At 36.2% G+C, this 18,618-nt stretch overlaps 1 protein-coding gene across 3 annotated transcripts; it reads left to right on the plus strand.

Annotated features, from left to right (window-relative positions):
* The first annotated feature begins 72 nt into the window (after positions 1 to 72).
* Positions 73 to 18,020, plus strand: LOC103979566 (calcium/calmodulin-regulated receptor-like kinase 1). 3 transcript variants are annotated; one of them, XM_065137357.1, is made up of 9 exons: positions 73 to 293; positions 12,347 to 12,519; positions 12,610 to 12,698; positions 13,057 to 13,210; positions 13,313 to 13,439; positions 14,948 to 15,033; positions 15,134 to 15,205; positions 16,766 to 16,969; positions 17,487 to 18,020. In XM_065137357.1, exons 2-9 carry the CDS (start codon positions 12,403 to 12,405, stop codon positions 17,778 to 17,780), a joined length of 1,143 nt encoding a protein of 380 aa, XP_064993429.1. In that variant the 5' UTR covers positions 73 to 293; positions 12,347 to 12,402; the 3' UTR covers positions 17,781 to 18,020. The 3 variants fall into 3 exon arrangements, with proteins under 3 accessions (XP_064993429.1, XP_018679135.2, XP_018679134.2); XM_018823590.2 differs by having other exon boundaries at positions 12,347 to 12,698; XM_018823589.2 differs by lacking the exon at positions 73 to 293 and adding an exon at positions 334 to 383 and having other exon boundaries at positions 12,347 to 12,698.
* The last annotated feature ends 598 nt before the right edge of the window (positions 18,021 to 18,618 follow it).

An 18,618-nucleotide genomic window follows, 5' to 3' on the forward strand; every position in this document is an offset into this window, starting at 1 on the left:
TCTGACCACTCTGCTCAGGCTGGTTTGATCAGCATGGAAAAGTATCTGGCTGATTTCATCCGGGGAAGTTTAGGGGGTGATGTGGTCCACCTGCGTGGCATTTTCCTTTCGCAGGAGTTTTAACGGGGTTGGTTTTGTAAATTGCTCTCGCTATATGGAGGGAGGGGATTGCGACTCCTCCAACCACGAGCGATGGCGGCGGTGCGAATGGGAATCCGGCGCATCTTCTCCATCTCCGCCTCCTGCTGCGGCCCCTCCATCGCCGGAGCCCTCCACCAATCTCTTCGTCTCAGGCGAGCCCCTGGTTCTTCCTTTCCTCTCCGCTTTCTCCTCTTTTCTGCCTTTTATTAACTGGAGAAAGGCACTACCTTTGATACCTATCGGTACTCAAGTTTCTTACAGTATTCAATGTCTTTCTTGTTGTGTGCTTGCTTGGTTATTCATTTGCTTTTCTTGAAAAAACCAGTCAAAGATTCTTCTTCACTTGTTTGCCGATTTTTCTGTGTGAAGTTGATCTATGAAATATGCTTATCCCGAAGAGTCTGCTGATTCCAGGTGGAATTTATAACATGAAGGGTAGATTGTGGTTTCTTGATGTTATCCTTGTTGAGTCCGTTTGAAAGAACGAAATATTGTAGGACTGTTATGAAACCCTAAGTTTGCTTTAAGAAAATTGATAAAGTATGAGATTGTATAAGCCTAATCTTGCTTTTGAGAAAATAACAGTTAGCATTGATCCACATTCTTATGGTAGTTCATCACGTATAGAAGATAATTATTGACTACATGAATGGTTGATGAGTTGCATAATGTCAATGTTATGCCCTGATATGACTTAACTCTAAATAAAAAAAATGATATTGTGTAAACGTCACCTTAAAATTCCATAACTACAGAGTTAATTTTTTGTTTTCATGTTTCATTGTATTTTCTCAATCACTTATATACTCATGGGCGATTTTTCGGTAAAAGCTTTTAAGTTTTGGGTTTTTCTCGGATAGCATCCCCATTTCTATATTTCCCAATGAGATCTCATTCCCTTTCTAAAAACTAAAAAGATCAAAATACCCTTAAAATAATATTTTCCTATCAAAATCTAGTTTGAGCTAAACAGTAGTATTACAGTGTCGTTGAGAGCTGTCATGTTCTTGGTTGCTTTTGGTCTACAATATTTCTGAATAGAGTTATAATATTTTTATTTATAATGATTTTGATTTGAGTTATAGTTTTTTTGATTAATAACTCCACTGAAAAATAATATCTTATTAATTTTTATTATCATTTATTTATAAATATATTATTATAAATACTATAAGGTTTTTAAAAATGTTTAGACTTAAATTTGAGACAAAGTGGAAAAGAATTAGAGCTTTTGGCATGACTTATTTTCAAATATGCCAAGACTTTCATAATTTTCACCCAAAATTATTTAAATTATTGTAATTATAATTCTAAAAATAAAAAGATCAAAATACCCTTAAAATAATATTTTCTTATCAAAATCTAGTTTGAGCTAAACAGATCTAGTATTACAGTGTCATGTAGAATTGTAATGTTTCTGGTTGCTTTTTGTCTACAATATTTCTGAATAGAGTTATAATATTTTTATTTATAATGATTTTGAATTGAGTTATAGTGTTTTTGATTAATAACTCCACTGAAAAATAATATCTCATTAATTTTTATTATCATTTCTTTATAATAAATTATTATAAATACTATAAGGTTTTTTAAAATGTTTAGACTTAAATTTAAGACAAAGTGGAAAAGAATTAGAGCTTTTGGCATGACTTATTTTCAAATATGCCAAGACTTTCACGATTTTCACCCAAAATTATTTAAATTATTATAATTATAATTTTATGATACCTCCAAACCTATTGTAAGTTGATATTTAATGTTAGTGAAAATTTTAATTAATTGAAGCCAAGTTATAATGTTCTTTATTAGAGTTATAATGTCTTGATTCAGTGACAAAACCACTGTTTGTCTATTCAAAATACTCTAACTAAGAATTTTTTTTATTAACGTCTTTTTGATAAATAAAATGTTAAAATATTTTTTAAAAATTCATGTTATGTAACAAAAATAAAGATTTGCTATCTTTTATTTTGAAATATGTCAAAATATTCTTAATTTTTATTCAAACTTATTTAAGAATTCTCAAATAAAATATAAAATGAAATCATAATACGTATAATAAGGTTAATAATTAATGCTTATGGCAATTTGAATTAATTAAGACTTAGTTACAATATTTTTAAATAAGATTACAATGTTTTTAAGTCAATAACCAAAAAAACTGTGACCCAATACAAAAATACTATAACTAGATTGGCTAAACCAAAAAAACTGTAATCCTATTCAAAAACATTGTAATGGGTTTGGTTCAGCGTTGAACTAGTTTATTTGGCTCGTTTAACATCAAACTAAGTCTAACTAGTTTGGTTTAACATCGAACCAGTTTAACTGGTTCAGTTTAACATCGAACTAGTTTAACTGGTTAGGTCTACTTGGGTTTTAGCGAAAACAAAAATTAAAGTTGTAAGCTGAGGTCATCTTTGTCATTTTAAACAGTAGAAGCTCCTTAGGCATTTTTGAAATGAGGGGTGTTATACGAGAAAATCCCAAAACTTGTGGCTTTTCTGAGAAATTACCCTATACTCATTACAAAATAAATTAATTCATTCATTTATGAGTAAAACAAAAATTCCTTGAAACATATTAACTATTAGTGCAAGATCATCATTCCCAACTTGATAACCTGGTTTCCTTTGTCTGAAAAAAATAATAAAATATGTAGCATTCATGTTGAATAGGGGTGTGATCCTCTTTATTATTTTCCTAATTTGAAAAGTTAAATGTGACATACATCTCATCCTTCATTTATTTATTTCTTAATTTTTTATACCTTGATATATATCTCATCAATTATTATTTATTTTTATTTCACCTTATTATAACCTATATTTTTGGCCAATTAGAACTCGACATAGAGCTCGTCACGTTAGCATGAGTCAGAGGGGAAATATTCTTCAAAATATTATTGTTTCTAGGAATACTTTCTTTAACACTCTATAAATGTCTCTCACGTATTGTTCGGATTTAGAACTCCTTGCTTGACTCTTAGCTGAGACTTCTCATTGACCTAAGCATTGGAGTGATCGGAATCCCCCTTGGCTCTTCCTACATGAGCAACTCACCTTGAGGAATTCTATCTTGCATAATTGATTGAACCCGTGGATATTTGGTTCTTGTGACACTAACCTTCTGGAATTGGGCCAAGTCAATTTAGTTTCATAACGTGGATCGGTGGCTAATTTTGACATTAACTGTTTGGCACAATCACATAAAATCTAGAATTAAGAAACCCTTCAAGAACTCGCAGGTGAGGAAACTCCTCATCCGGCCTTATGGACGATGATTAACCCTGGATCGGGCTCAATTCCTCGGGCCATGGGGACACTAGGTCTGACTCTTGCTCCACCTTATTATCACCAAATCTTTAGTGATCCCTCGGTACCCTCGGCCTTAAGAAATCCAACTCAAGTCATCGTACCTGCTAAGCCCTTCTTCGAATTCACCTTGTAAGTCTAGGCCCTTACGAGAGAGATGTGGATAGTCATTCCATTCCTTCTGTAGTTAGCACAATTGGTGATTACACAAAACCTTATGCCTCATCAACCGCAATCTAGGATTCCTTTGCGGCTCACATGCCCACCAAGACACTAAGGCTCAATCAACCAATATGGGTTATGTTGTCCAGGCTTAATTGTAAGAAATACTTCGCTCAAAGACTTGAGGTGCGAAATCCTATATGGCGAGGAAGTGGCATCAATTGACTATTATGGTATCCAATTTTTCGATGCTATACTTGGAGATATTCGACAAAAGCACCTACAACAACATTTAAGGTGGCCATGACCGTATATGCGCCTTGCACTAATATGTGGGTGGGTTGTTGCCCATCACCCTATAGGAAATACGAGAAAATAGTAATCATTGTAAAAAAGAAAAAGCATGATGGTCGTCCTCGTGATCCTATGAGGGAAGGATGAGTTGTTGCCAAACTATATCTCAAGATTCAAAAGACAAATTAAGTAGTTGATGCTCACCCCTCAGTGCTTATCTATGCCCTTATATACATCCTATAATAATCTTTGGTCCACTTGTCGATGACCAAGAAATCCCCGAAAACATTCACTTAATTACTTCAAAAGGTGAATCAACATAGTTGTTGAATCTCTAGGGGAGAAGGATGACATCAGGAAATGGCCTAGAAGTGGATGACCTTCTTGACCTCAATGTCCATTATCCTATAAGCGAGAAGCCAAATCTGTCTTGCGGAGGTCATTGAATTATAAGCGAGTTGTGGCTCAACTCTAAGGTCCCAAAGTTTAAAGATTGGAGTTCTGGTTTTGTGGAAGGCTCAACTCTAAGGCTTCACTCGAGTTATGGCCAAGTTGTACCCATACTTGTATGAACTAACATTCATATGTTGAATCCTAATGACTCCTTGTAACGTGCAATCTCCTCGGCGAATCATGTCGGGTGAAGAACCATCTCGGCTTGAAGCTACTCGATCTGTCGTCAATGATCTTGCTCATCTCACCAACTTCACCCTGGAGGTCCTTAGCGTGACTCTTTAAGTCAACATTTTCACCGTGAAGCCTTTGATTCTCCACTCGAGTTTCATAGAGTTGTATGTGCAATTGATGTTTGGATTCCTTATGAGCTCTCTCCATCTCGGGAATGGTTGCTTTGGCCTCTGTCAAATACTTCTCCATTTTTGCTAATTGGCCTTGAAGGTGAGTCAACTCTTTGGGCTCGATAGTGTGTCCTCTCCATATAACTTGTTTTTAAGATCGTCAATCTCCTTATTCATGTTAGTTATGAGGATCCCAGAGAACATGATCTATCAATGACATGACCGAATGGATGTGCTGTGTAATAGAGCAACAAGTTAAGATACATATTATCAACATTGAGACATTAATTAAGGATTACCTTCACCATGTCCTTTACAACATATGTGACCATTGCCTCAATGGGAGCGAAGTAAAGTTCCTTTGCCAACTCAGGATCAAGCTACCTCAAAGGTAATTAATCCCTTGATGGGCGTCCCTACAAGGTTGTGCATCTTTGGGTAGTACCCACCTAGCTTCAAGCTGATCGGAGGACTCAAGAGAGTTCATGATCCAATTCATTGCAAACCCAGTGCCATTATAATCGTAGGGTTCACTTAGGCGAGGCCCTTTTGATTGCCAAGGATGCTAGTTCTCGATCGCTTTGCCATTGGAGCCATGGTCTGTGGCTTGTGAGGAAGCCGAACACAAGAGAGGGGTGCCCTTGGAGCCCAATGCACCCCCAGTCATATAGGTCTTCTCAGTTTCAGCCCCTCGAGAGCGATCATTGTGGAAATGACTCAACACTTGAGTTGGATTAATTAAATCCTTCCTGGACTCAAACTCTCGTTCCTTGGCTCAATTGACAAGACTTCCCCAATGTGTCATGGAGATTGTTGAAATTCATGTTTGTGAAGAGGAAAATGTTATTAGAGACAATAGAAATTTAGAAACACAAAATCCTACAAGGTGATACTTGCCATGAGGAGCAAGACTAAGCATGATTTTGATAAGTCGGTTCACTTGTTTTCTCTCATCCATCCTGATGATGGCTAAAGACATGGGAAAGACACTCGCAAGTCGATTCACTTGCTTACTTTCGAATTATGCGAGATAATGCTGGGTTACCAATGCAATGTGTGGACCACTTGATGCTAGTGCATCCTTAACATTAAAACCCTCAATAGGTTGTGAGGGTAATGGTCAACATATCTCCTCGTAATCAACATGCTCGATATCTCCTCTATGGGGAAAGCCTCTCTCGCGCTCAACATGCATTGATCGGGCAAAGCATGCAACGGGACAAAGCATGTGAGATGCTCGATGTGGCTTTCCATCATCAATGTTCAACGCATGTGCCTTAAGCAAAAGTTCTAAAGGTACCTATAACTGATGTTTAATGCAGGATATTGGCATGTTCCTGAGGCATACATTGCACTTCGGCATGAGTAAGCATTCTAAAAGCTCAATGGGGGCAAATGATATGACCAATATTTCAGATTAACTAAAACTCGACATGTAAAGCCCAACTAGACAAACTCACCATGTATGGTCTGTGATCTGAAATAGGAGTCTCTTGGTGCTGAAAGGAATATTCCCTTCAACACTATAAATAGGAGTCTCTTGGGTATGGTTCGATATCTGAAATTGTCTCTTAACTCTCTCCTCAAACTTCTCATTGACTTGAACATGAGAGTGACCATGTCTAGAATACCCTTGGTGCTTGTTTGACATTTACGATGTGAAGGACTCACCTTAAAGGATTTGTCCCAAAGAATTGACTTAACCTCTTGGAAATAAATTCTCATGACATAATGACTTTCAGTAACTAGGTCAAGTCAACTTGGCTCTATGACAATCAATTCGATGATAACAATCCTAATAAGAAATATTTTATTTAATTCTTATTTAAAGATAAAACTAATATGAAATAAATTTTCTCACAATAATGATACTCCCTCTTATCTCCTATATAAACTCGGGTAGACACCACTACTCTCCTATAAATCTATCTGAAGTCATGAATTTTCATGAATTGTTAATGAACTACAAGAAATAAAATTGAACAATAATTTTAATACTTGAAATAAAGATATGAAGAAATCTACTATCTCCTATGATGACCTTCGCCTACTCCCTCGTAGTCTAATCCTCCCAAACGAATGACAAGATGAAAATGGAGAGGGTGCTTGCTTGGGTTTATATAGAAAATGAGGGAGAATCTTAACTATTATATGAATTGAATAAATTTATTCTTTATTAATATATTTAAGTATAGGAAATAAATAATAATTGATGAGATGTGTTTCATATAACGGTATAAAAAATTTAAAAATAGATAATGATAGGTGAGATGTTTACCGTATCTGCCTTTTCCAATTAGGAAAATATAAAGAGGATTATAGTCAAGGTTGGCACTGATGACACCATGGCAACTTAAATTACTTACTGAATATACAATTGAGGGTGGGCATTGGTACAATGATAAGGTTGTTTCTTTGCAACCCGGGAGACCAGGGTTTGAGTCATAAAAATAGTCTCTTTAAATATTTAAAGGTAAGACTGCTTACATTGACCTCCTTAGATCCCATATTGGTAGGAACCTCGTGCATTGGATATGCCTTTTTTTATGTTTAAGTACCTTAAAAATGATGAACTGTAATACAAAAATAAGAAATGCTTCTTCGATTTAGACAAACAATAGAGTATAATTTTAACATTTTTGGGCGTGAATTTGCTACATAACATAACATTGTCGTTGGACACCTTTGATCAAAGAATTTGATAGTTATGAATACAAACCATTTAGTTTGACATACAAAGATGTCATACAAACTATAATGCATGCATATAAACTAAATCTTGTTGCAAAATCAGATTTCACTTCAAAAAATTAGGATGCAATTGCTTGTGTTTGTTTTTAAATAAAGTGTGAGAGATCCTTTTTAAAATGAAAAAGGAAGACTTCGAGAAAATTTTTTAGCCTATATATTGAAACATATAGATAATGATAACATAATAATTTCAATGTATTTATTCACTTGCAAGTTCATACTCACCATTGCCAACGAGCTTTCCCACTCAATGTTCAATTTCAAGAGCAGGAAATCCCTCAGTGTTCAATGAGCTTGCCCATTCTTGCTTGACCATTCATGATCTCTCTTGCATCATTAATGGTAACACTTCTAGACCTTTCCACAGTTTTAGAGGAATAAGGGAAGGAGATCCTATCTCCCCTATATATTTGTCGTTGTCCAATAAACTTTCTCATGCTTGTTGATCTCCTATGTTTCTAGCTAGAAAATTACTCCCTTCGCACTAAAATCTCACATCTAATGTTTGAAGATGATGTCCTCATTGCCATCAGGGGTAACGAAAAACTTAGATTCTTTCGGGAAACTTACCTGCAACAAGAAGAAAAAACTGCTCAACTGGGATACCATTACTTCTCCTAAGGATCGGGGTGGTTTAGGCATAAGAGACCTCTCCACTGTGTGGAAAAGCATTGGGCCTATATAATTCTTACATATGCATACCAAAACTCTTACTGCTAAATATGGCAACCCCCCAACCCTTGGCAACCTACAAACAGAAAAGGTCTCTAGACATGGGAATCAGTTGTGCAAAATGCTGCATGATTTCAGTTGTGCAACATGATCTTCCATGGTCGGTCTTCTATGGGGAATCAGATAGGAGTGCGGCTCCATCGTTTGCGTATGAGTCTGTAGGATGTTGATGTGGATGTCTAAGTTACAAGTTGTATAAAACTTAATAGTCATTAAGATAAGTAATATGATGATTTAGCAATGTGCAAAGTAGAAATCCAGATACATTCATGACAACCCAATGCAGACGCAATTGGAAAGAACTTCATGTAATGAGCTTGATACAGTGCATGAATTTTATAGAATGTTCATGGTCGACATAAATACGTACCAAGGGAAATATTATTGGGGTTAGTGCATATTTTTGCTAGTCTCCTTGGTGGTCAGGAAACCCAAATGTGGAAATACTTTATGTGAGGAAAGAAACATCATGTATGTATGAGGAAACCCAGAGAAGAATAATTAATGTATAGCGTCTACATGGTGCCTTGGTAGTCAAAGGAAACAGATGTAGCAATGCTAGAGAGCATGACATGTAAAGGTTTTAGATTGAATGTTCTGCATGGGGGTCAATAAGGAGTAGTGTTTTGCACGGAGTAGTTGTGATGGTGGTCATTGACTTCTTGTGGAAAATTGAGTTGAAGCCAGGACTCAGAGAGGGGTGAAATGTGGCTCTGCTGAAGAGAGCTATTTTCCCTCAAAAATATAACATATTTTTTTATTCTGTTTCATGTTATGATCCCTTGTGTAATCATCGAGAATTTTAAATCTTTTTTCTTTTGAAATATAAAATTATATGATTAGAGTTCTACTTGGATATGTTATTTTGTTTTTTTTTCAAGTTGAAATCTAATTCCTAATTCATATGGGTAAATTGGTAATAAAATAACATAAAATAAAATAAATTATTAAATCTAAAAATCAATTATTGCTTTCCTTAGTGGGAAACTCTCCCTCTTCTCCTATTTAATAACGGGTAGATAATGCAATTGTTGACAGTCAACAAGGGGGATCGTGAGGGAGGAAGATTTAAGGGGTAGCTTCTTCAACTATCATTTGTCAATTATTTACATTTTCAGGATTTTAATAAATAATGTTGCTTGTTATGATTTTAAAGATTAAAAGTATGATATTGATTAAAAATTCCAATATTAAAATCCAATGATCTTTGCGATTAATTTTTTGTTATTTATGCATATTTTTAATATTTCATCTATGTTGTTCATGCTATTTTTTAGATATTCATTCTTTAAATTTCAGAATTATGATATTATAAAATTTGAATTTTATTCTATGTTTAAATAAATTAGTAGATAAGAATCTAATTATTGATAACATGATTTTTATATTAAAACTTGTATTATCTACTAAATTTTTAAATCAATTGGTTTTAATTTTTCTATTCAAAGAAAGATAGAATTGAAATTGGCATTTGGGTCTAACCATGATCGAATTTGACCTAAGCCTAGACCCATCGATCGGATCAAATCAGCCCATCTAGTCGGTCGAACCAATCGTTGATGGAATGGGCCACACCCTACGGCCCGGCGACCCTTGCATAGTGAAATTAACAGGGCTCACCTAGGCGGTCAAGCAAGGCAAGTTTCAAGCACCTCATGACAATCCAAGTGAGGAGCTGTGCTTGGGCGCTTAAGTGTGTGCTTAGGTTTAGGCGTTGGGCGCTCTAGGCACTCGCTTGGTCAGCCCAAGCACATTAAATCAAATCCCCTTAGTTTGATCTAATTTAATTGAGTCATCTGGTTTGGCTTAGTCAATTGTTTAGAGATTAAAACCCCCTCACCCTCTCAATTTGATCTAATCTGACTGAGCCATATGGTTTGGCTCAATCAATTGATAAAATATTAAAATCTCTCCAACCTGCGGCCCTCCCCCGTTGATCCCTGTCACACTCACCTGACAGCCTTTTCTTTGACACCCAACATTTGTGATAGCACCCTTCCCCAATGTTGTGATAGCATCTTCCTTTGCTCCTCTCTACCTTTGGACTACACTGCCTTTGGAGTCAATCGGATTCTATTACTCTTCTCTGCCACTGCACCTCTCCTCTTGTCTCCTTTGCGCTTTGCCGGTATACCTCGCTCTTGATTTTGATCTTGCCATTAATTCTTGTAAATAATAGTTGGGTCTTATTGATAATATTTAACTCCTGTTAATAACATATTATGAATTGTTAATAAGACCTCACATTTTATTTTAATAATTGCTTTTAACCCTAATGATTGTTTTGGAACCTTGGCACCTTTTAGCATCTAGGTTCTTTGACAACGCTTATAGTGGCGGCAATTGGCATGGCTCGACGGGTTGTCTCAATGTGGTCTATGGCTCAGCACAGCATCACCCAGCACCTTTGTGATTTGCATCCTGGTTTGAGCCTAGTAGAAAGCCTCTTTGCAGAGAGGCTTGATCCATGGCCCCTTGTGGCTCGGTCGTTGGCATTGCACATTGGTTGAATCGGATCGGTTTGTCGGTTCAAGCTGGTCCAGGTTGATTCTGTCTGAGTCGATTCTGATTGGTTCAAGCTTGTTTAGCCTAAACTGAACCAATTCATATTCAATTATTGCGGTTTAGGGTGATCCAAGTCAGCTTTATGTGAATTTAAAGTTGATTCAAGTGGGTTCTAGCGAAAACTATTCAAGTCAATTGGACCAATTCATCTAGACTTCAAGTCAATTAAGGGTTTTACTGGGATTGACACTTCATGATTTCGATGTTTAATGAATTCAAAAGATATATATGATGCATTTGTTGTGGATTTCAATTGAATTACTAGAATTTGAATTTGAAATTAGACTAATGCACGCCATGAGATGATACATGAGGACTATGTTTCCCTAATAAATTACTAATAGGATGATTCCCTTCGGAGTTTAGCGGGATGCTGGAAGTGGCAGCTAGATGATTGTTTCATCCACTGTTGACAAGAATGTGCCTCCACTTTAGTGGGTGAGAGGCATTGCTCCATCCATTATTAGGAGTGCGTTATGGGTTCTCTCAATCCACTCTGTATAAAGTAAGAACTCTTTATTCTCTATTGAGAGAGTGCACTATCAAGTGTCCAACCTATGCCACCATATGAGACGTGACTGGTGATGATCATGATATTGATATGCAACATGATTTGATTGACATTTGCTTTATGATTCAATTTATTTTGATATTTCTCATATGTCTAGAGAGGATGTTTATGAGGTTCCTTTCCAACGTGTTTGTTGATATATTGTGTTTTTATTTTTCGGTTTAACCTTGTAACAACATTATCTCTGATTCCTGCATAGAGAAGTCCATTTACAGCTAGGTAACATTGCAATGAGTCTTAGCATTTTATGACTTTTAGCGCAAGCTAATAGAGCTTGTTTTGCTACTTTCAGAGAGCTGTTTATTTTGAAAAAAAAAATTGAAATTTCTGTTTGAATAGATTAGTTTACTTTTATACTTCTTTGGAATGATGTATGTGGAAAGTTGATCAAGTTTTGCATTGTGAAAAACAAAAAGGGCATGATGTGACACCTTGTCTGATTATTCTTGTCATGCTTTTGTGCTTGCAATCTCAGTTTTATAGGCCAATTTTGTTTCAGTTTGATTTACACATAATTTGTGTTCTTCATGCAAGGGGGGAAAGGTTTGTTCTTTGGGTATGAATTGAAATTACACCATCCTTGCTCTTTCGTCAAAAGTGCAAACCTTTCTTCTTTTTTTTAATCTATGTCAATGTTGACTGGAGATAAAAAAAGCAGGAGTTTTTCCCCCTCTATTGCATATAGAATGCTGATAGAAATAACTTTGACTTGAGATGACGCTACAACTGTGGTTATTTTTCTGATCATCCACTTGACCTTAATAACTGGTGCTTCTTGTCTTAAATTACGTGATGTTGACCATGGAGTGCTTGTGATTCGATCTAGATATCTCTGTGGCCACATTGATGTGCAAACATGTGGTTTTTCCCCCAAGAAGTGCTTGTCTTAATTACTAGTGCTTCTTGGCCATATTGTCTTAAAACATTGTTCATTCATTCTGGGCAGACAAAGAGGAATTAGCTAGTGTTTTGCTCTTCTAATTGAATGGATTAGGATTAAACCAAGACTTTTGTTTCAGGATATTGCCTCAAGTGGATTGTGTCCAGCTGCTAGAACTGAAGGTGTATTGGCGAGATGAAAGGTGTTCTATCAGCGGAGCTGATTCTAGAGCTGACAATGGGGGTAGTGATTTGCATGCTTCTAGTTACAGGTGCTAAGCTCTGGATCTTGCCCCATAAGAAGCGCACTCAGGTAAGCCTCTCAAGGAGGGCATCAACTATTCCCATAAGTGCCAATGGTGTTGATGCTTTTTCCGTAGTCTCAGACTCTACCATGGAACAGGAGTCCCCCAGCCATTCTGATTCTAAAGAAGGTGGCCCCTCATGGATGAAAGGAACTAAGAGGAAAAAACTTCCAAAATACTCTTTCAAGTATGGGTGAAAACAAAAATCTGCTCAATTTTTAACTTAGTTAATGTACAAATATGCATGTTATCATCTTCTATACTTCATTAAGTATTTTCAATGATGAGTATGATATGGCACAAGAAATTGCACCACCACATAGTGGTTTGTTACTAAAGCCTCTTAAATTAAATTCCAATTACAGTTGTGGTCTCTACCTAAAGATTTTACAAAAATGAAATTCACTCATAAGCCAGAAAGCAATCTTTTTTATGCTTCTGTTTTCTAATTTCCTTGTGTTATTTTTAATATGGGAGTGCCCAGTATAACTTGGATCCATGTTTCTCTTTTGCCTGATAATGTAGCTTGTTATTCTTATTTACAGGGATCTGAAAAGGGCAACTCGTAATTTTGAGACATTGATTGGTCAGGGGGCATTTGGTCCTGTTTATAAATCTCAGATGCCCACTGGTGAGATAGTTGCTGTTAAAGTTCTTGCTACTAATTCTAAGCAAGGCAAGAAGGATTTTCAAACAGAGGTAACATCCATCGTTTTGATGCTATCTCCACTCACCCTTCACCCTTCAGTGGTATTTTAACTTAATCTGGTAGAGATTTTTGCTCTTTTCCTTTCTTTTCAGGTGGTACTTCTTGGGAGATTACACCATAGGAATATTGTTAATTTGGTTGGATATTGTGCTGAAGAAGGCCAGCATATGTTAATATATGATTACATGACCAATGGCAGCCTTGCGTCTCAGTTGTACAGTATGTTTGGTCATTGCTCAATGCTTGTTACTTGTTTATATTATTTTCTCAAGTATGATGATGAGCAATGAATTATTATGGTCGTGTTCATGTATCTAATGCTATGCTTTTTTAATCAAACTATGTCTTTCATTTTTAATTTGCTCATCCTTAGAACTCTTGAAGGTTGGAACCAAGGTTCGTAATTTTGTACCGTATCGACGTTTCAAGCTCAACTCGGTATGATACGGTACGAGCATATCGAGTGATACGCTTTAGTGTACTGCTCGGTATATATATATATATATATATATATATATATATATATATATAATAAAGTTTAAAAAAAAAGGTCGACATTGTCGAGGCGACGTCACCTCGTTTCTTCTCCCTATGCGGATGAGGAGAAGTCCCCGACGACGCTGAGGCCTCGTCGCCGACAGCGTCGAGGAGGCGACATCTCATATGCAGCGTCCGGTGACGGATCGGGATCGTCGAGGGAGAGCGATGTCAGATCTCCAGGTTCTCCCTTTTTTTCTCCCTCTTCTTCCTTCTTCCTCAGATAATACCGCCTGGTAGCGGGTGGCAACGATCGAAATCGATCGTTACGGACTGATTTCGAGCAGTAACGGGGAGGAAACATCCCCAATTGACGATACCGCCCGGTAGCGGGTGGTTTGCTGTACCGATCTGCTAGCGGACCGGTATCTACCGCTCGGTACGGGCGGTATCATTCGAAATTAAAATCCTTGGTTGGAACTATTACTTTATTCATGTTCAAGCTTATTTAACTGTATCAAGGTATTCATACACTCAAAATTTTGGAATTTTATAATCGTATGATAAAATTTCATTTTGTTTTGTCTCCTTACGAAGTGATAATGAATATTTTGAACTAGCTGTATGGTCTGTGATATTTCTTTATCATGAAGGGATGCAGAGTTTCAAAACTTGAGCATTAAATGTTTGTTGATTTAAGTTGATGGTTATGTTAGTCAACAATGAAATGCTACTCAGGCATACACAAAAATAGTTAGGTCTTACGGTTGGCTGAACCTGATAGTTAGGTCTACTGAATGTCCTTTTATTAATGTTTGCACCTTTACCTTAGGGCTTTCAAGCTTTTCTTGGTTTACTATAGAGTGCTTTACATCGTTCGTGGACTGATATAAGCAGGCATTAATCTTTTAATTAACATAGGAATTTTTAATTGACAGACGATCACTATTGATACGATTGTTCAAGAATTTCTTTTACAATGTAACCTTATTTTGTTAACCCGAGAAATTAGAAATGATAGACTACATAATGTTGTTTCTATAACTGCATGAAGGTCTGGCTAGCACCAGTTCTAATTTGACTTACTTTTCAACAGAAAAGTGTTCTGTGATCTTCTACAGAGTTCTTCAAATATGCAAAACACATGAACTCCATTAACTATCTTTGCTTATATTCAACACTATAATTTTACATATAGCTTTCTGTTTTTCGTTTGTAGGATATTTATCAATATTTTTTATTAACTGCAGGTGAAAAGCATAATGTATTGAGTTGGGATTTGAGGGTTAATATAGCTCTAGATGTTGCGAGGGGCTTAGAGTATCTTCATGATGGTGTAAGATCACATACATTATTTTTGGCTGAGATGATGAACAGGTTCATGTATCTTTTTCTCTGTAAATTTAACAAGCACCTTGTGTCTTTTAATCTTGCAGGTTTTTCCACCTGTAGTGCATCATGACATCAAATCTTCAAACATATTGTTAGACAACTTCATGCGAGCTAGGGTATGCCAGAATATCACATGGACTTGAATGTTTGATAGGGGAAGAAAACAAAGAGAAGGGGGCTGTGTGTGTATCTGACTGCCCAGTATCATTCAATAAAATAATAGAAAACCAAGAATGAATAGTTAAACTTGTTGTTGTGTTTTGTTTCTATCATCCAATAACTTGTGTGTGTGCATCTGACTGCCCAGTATCATCCAATAAAATAATCAGTCCATACCAGTTCGTAGAATCAAGATTCAAAACCTTGATTTGATCTAAGCTCTATGGGTTTTTCTAATCTTTTGTTTAATATAGTAAATTTGTTTCTATCAAGATTCTAAAAATTTTGCATACATTAATACTCCTACATCCCTGCCTTTGGGGAATCCTCATGAATTAGATCACCTTTTTCTTTTACCAGGATCCTGGAATTTATATGTGACAGAGACATTGTAACACCCCTGATTAGTCCCACATCGAAAGTGGACAGGATTAAGATTGACTTATAAGGGTCTGATGAGTGTACTACTATTAACTTCAGCTTAAGCATTTTGGTCAGTGGTTTAGATCAAACGAAGTTGATAGGCCAGTTAGCCTATCAGGCCCGAGTCATAATATTTGGTATCAGAGCCGACCTAGCATTTGGGCATGGTGAGGGGGCTCGATTAGGAAAGGGCTACCTGTAGACGGAGTCAAAGGACTCGTCACGGCGTGGAGGCACCAATGGGCTACGCCTCACATGCACTATGCTAGGGTTTGATCTAGGTTATGTTGGGGCTTGACGAGGACGTTAAGCCTTTGAGTGGGGGTGATTGTAACACCCCTGATTAGTCCCACATCGAAAGTGGGCAGGATTAAGATTGACTTATAAGGGTCTGATGAGTGTACTACTATCAACTTCAGCTTAAGCATTTTGGTCAGTGGTTTAGACCAAACGAAGTTGATAGGCCAGTTAGCCTATCAGGCCCGAGTCATAATAGACATTATCATATCTTGAATATTCTAGTTGCTTGTTTCTTATACGCTTGTCGGCAGAGGGTTACACTTGGATTTTTTATTTGTCAGAAATGACAAATTTCTTAAAGAAAAGAAATGATAAAGTGATAAACTTCCATGTCATTACGCAATCATCAACACTAAGTCATCTAAGTGGTGATCATATTCTATGATTGACTAGTTCCTTTTATTTGTTTTTTAATGTTCCTCCAGTCTGTTTAAGGTGCTTCCTATTTATTAAGTTGAGCAGTACTTTTTTCTAGATTTAGCATACACCAGTTTTGCTTGTGACACAATAATTTTAATTAATTGGTTAGAGAACTTTGATGATTGATAAGACATAGTTGTCGATGAGTTGAAATTATGACAAGATGAGAGATTGTTGCACATGAAGACCTTACATCTTTCATCATGGCAATCCTTTGCCATTAGTCAATTTATCAGAGAATGAAATTGGATATACTTTTCCAATCAGTAGAGTTACTTCTGTGTTGGAAGTTTCCATCCTGTTGCTATTCTCTTTCTTTACTACATAATTTGTGGAATTCAAGCACAAAATAAATAAAATGCTTTGTTGATCAGGTCGCTGACTTTGGGCTAGCGAGAGTAAAAATGGTCGGGTGCCGGACATCCAGTGTCAGAGGAACTTTTGGTTATCTTGATCCTGAGTACATATCTTCGAGGTCACTCACAAGGAAAAGTGATGTTTATAGCTTTGGGGTTCTGCTTTTCGAGTTGATCACAGGGCGGAATCCACAGCAGGGTCTTATGGAATATGTTAATCTTGTGAGTTCTCTATTCTTATGTCTTAAATAAAGCCTTGTACTACATGCACACTCGATCTGAGTAGCTAAATTTCCAAGTAATTCATTGAAGTATAGCCAAGTCTGTCATTTACCACAAGAAAGGAAGAGTTGTCATATGAGTAAACTGTCACTTGATTTTTCAATATGAGTAAATTTGCAAGTAATTACACTCCCCTGAGAGTTATTCGGGTTCTTTACTAGGCAACAAGATGTTCTTACTTTTTAAGTACTAGTAAGAGTAGCAGTTTGTGAAATCAAGTATTCCATAATGGTGAGCAATTTTAGATCATATAAAAAAGGTCTAGATATGCAATTTGAGAAGGAAAAAAATGGTATATCTAATGCTCAAGGCAAGGAAATTTACTAATAATTCTAGTTGGCACTCGTTTTATCTGTGTCATGCCCTTGTACTACAGGTAGTTCATGTGACCTTCTGAGTTATAAAACATATCTATTCTGCATATATAGATGTTCACTATTTTTTTTTTTTTTATCAGGCTGCTTCAAATGCCGCTGGAAGGTTTGGATGGGAGGAAATTTCAGATCCCCGGCTTGATGGGGCGTTCGACATAACAGAACTTAATGATGTAGCAGCTGTCGCATATAAATGTATCAATCAACTTTCTAGAAATCGGCCACCGATAAGAGATGTTGTCCAGACACTATACCGCATTTCACAAGCCAGTTTCAGAAAGCATCATTGCTCGAGATCATCGCCCTTCACGGCAGAGGTAGAATCCTTGGACATAGGACCATCGTTCGCCACAGTGTTGGATCTGCCTGATGTTTGAAATTCTGTATAAGTGTATTTCATTATCTTTCTTCATTCGTTTACTAATCCATTCACAATGATAGCTTTGTATAGTATGCATGTTAGATTAACAAACACCGAAAAGATGTTATAATTTTGACTGTCATGGATTAGGGCTTGGAAGTGTCGCATAGTCTCTAATTCCTCTGTAACATGGACCTTTGTGCATCAGTATTTGGTTGTCAACATAGCAAATAAAAATCTATATTGGCTTTCTTGATGTCTTTTGGAACATCTTGTGTCCCCTTTGCTTCAGTTGGAGATGTGAAACTTCTGATATACTTTGTACCATTTCTATCCTTGACAATTAAATTTCTATACTTTGTACTATATATATATATATATATATAGCCTTTTTCTAAAAACAATTTTATCAGAATTAGAACCTAATTCCCATGAACACTGAACATGTTTTTAAAGAACATTAACATGGAAACCATGTTAAGTTCCGGAATTCTTCAGTAAAAAAAAGAAACATATTAAAAGAAGGCACCACTAAGCTGATAGCCAATTAGTTTTTTGTTTTTGTTTTTGTTGTGCATGGAATTTTTAACTACTCATGAATTTTCTTTCATTCCTCACATCCTATTTTTCTTCAAAAAATTATAATAAAAAGAAAAATAATAGAAAAGGCTATAATAAGGCATTGTGAGCCATGAACTGCTGTTTTGCCAGCAATGCAAAGTCTTTTTGGTATATAAATAATAATATTAATAAGAAGAAAGTCCAAATCCGGGTTTTCCGTTTTCTTAATTAAGTTAACTCCATTGGAGACAAGCATTCTCTAACGCAAACTGAGTTGCAGAAGACAGTTACAA

Source organism: Musa acuminata, chromosome BXJ1-3 (genome assembly GCF_036884655.1).
Source record: "Musa acuminata AAA Group cultivar baxijiao chromosome BXJ1-3, Cavendish_Baxijiao_AAA, whole genome shotgun sequence".
NCBI lineage: Eukaryota > Viridiplantae > Streptophyta > Magnoliopsida > Zingiberales > Musaceae > Musa > Musa acuminata.

What these genes read in the sequence shown, in the direction of transcription:
- LOC103979566 (XM_018823590.2), top strand. Translation starts at nt 12,403, where the DNA reads ATGAAAGGTGTTCTATCAGCGGAGCTGATTCTAGAGCTGACAATGGGG. An exon ending in CCTTGCGTCTCAGTTGTACA is followed by an intron (nt 13,440 to 14,947) that starts GTATGTTTGGTC and finishes TATTAACTGCAG; the next exon opens with GTGAAAAGCATAATGTATTG. An exon ending in TTATGGAATATGTTAATCTT is followed by an intron (nt 16,970 to 17,486) that starts GTGAGTTCTCTA and finishes TTTTTTTATCAG; the next exon opens with GCTGCTTCAAATGCCGCTGG.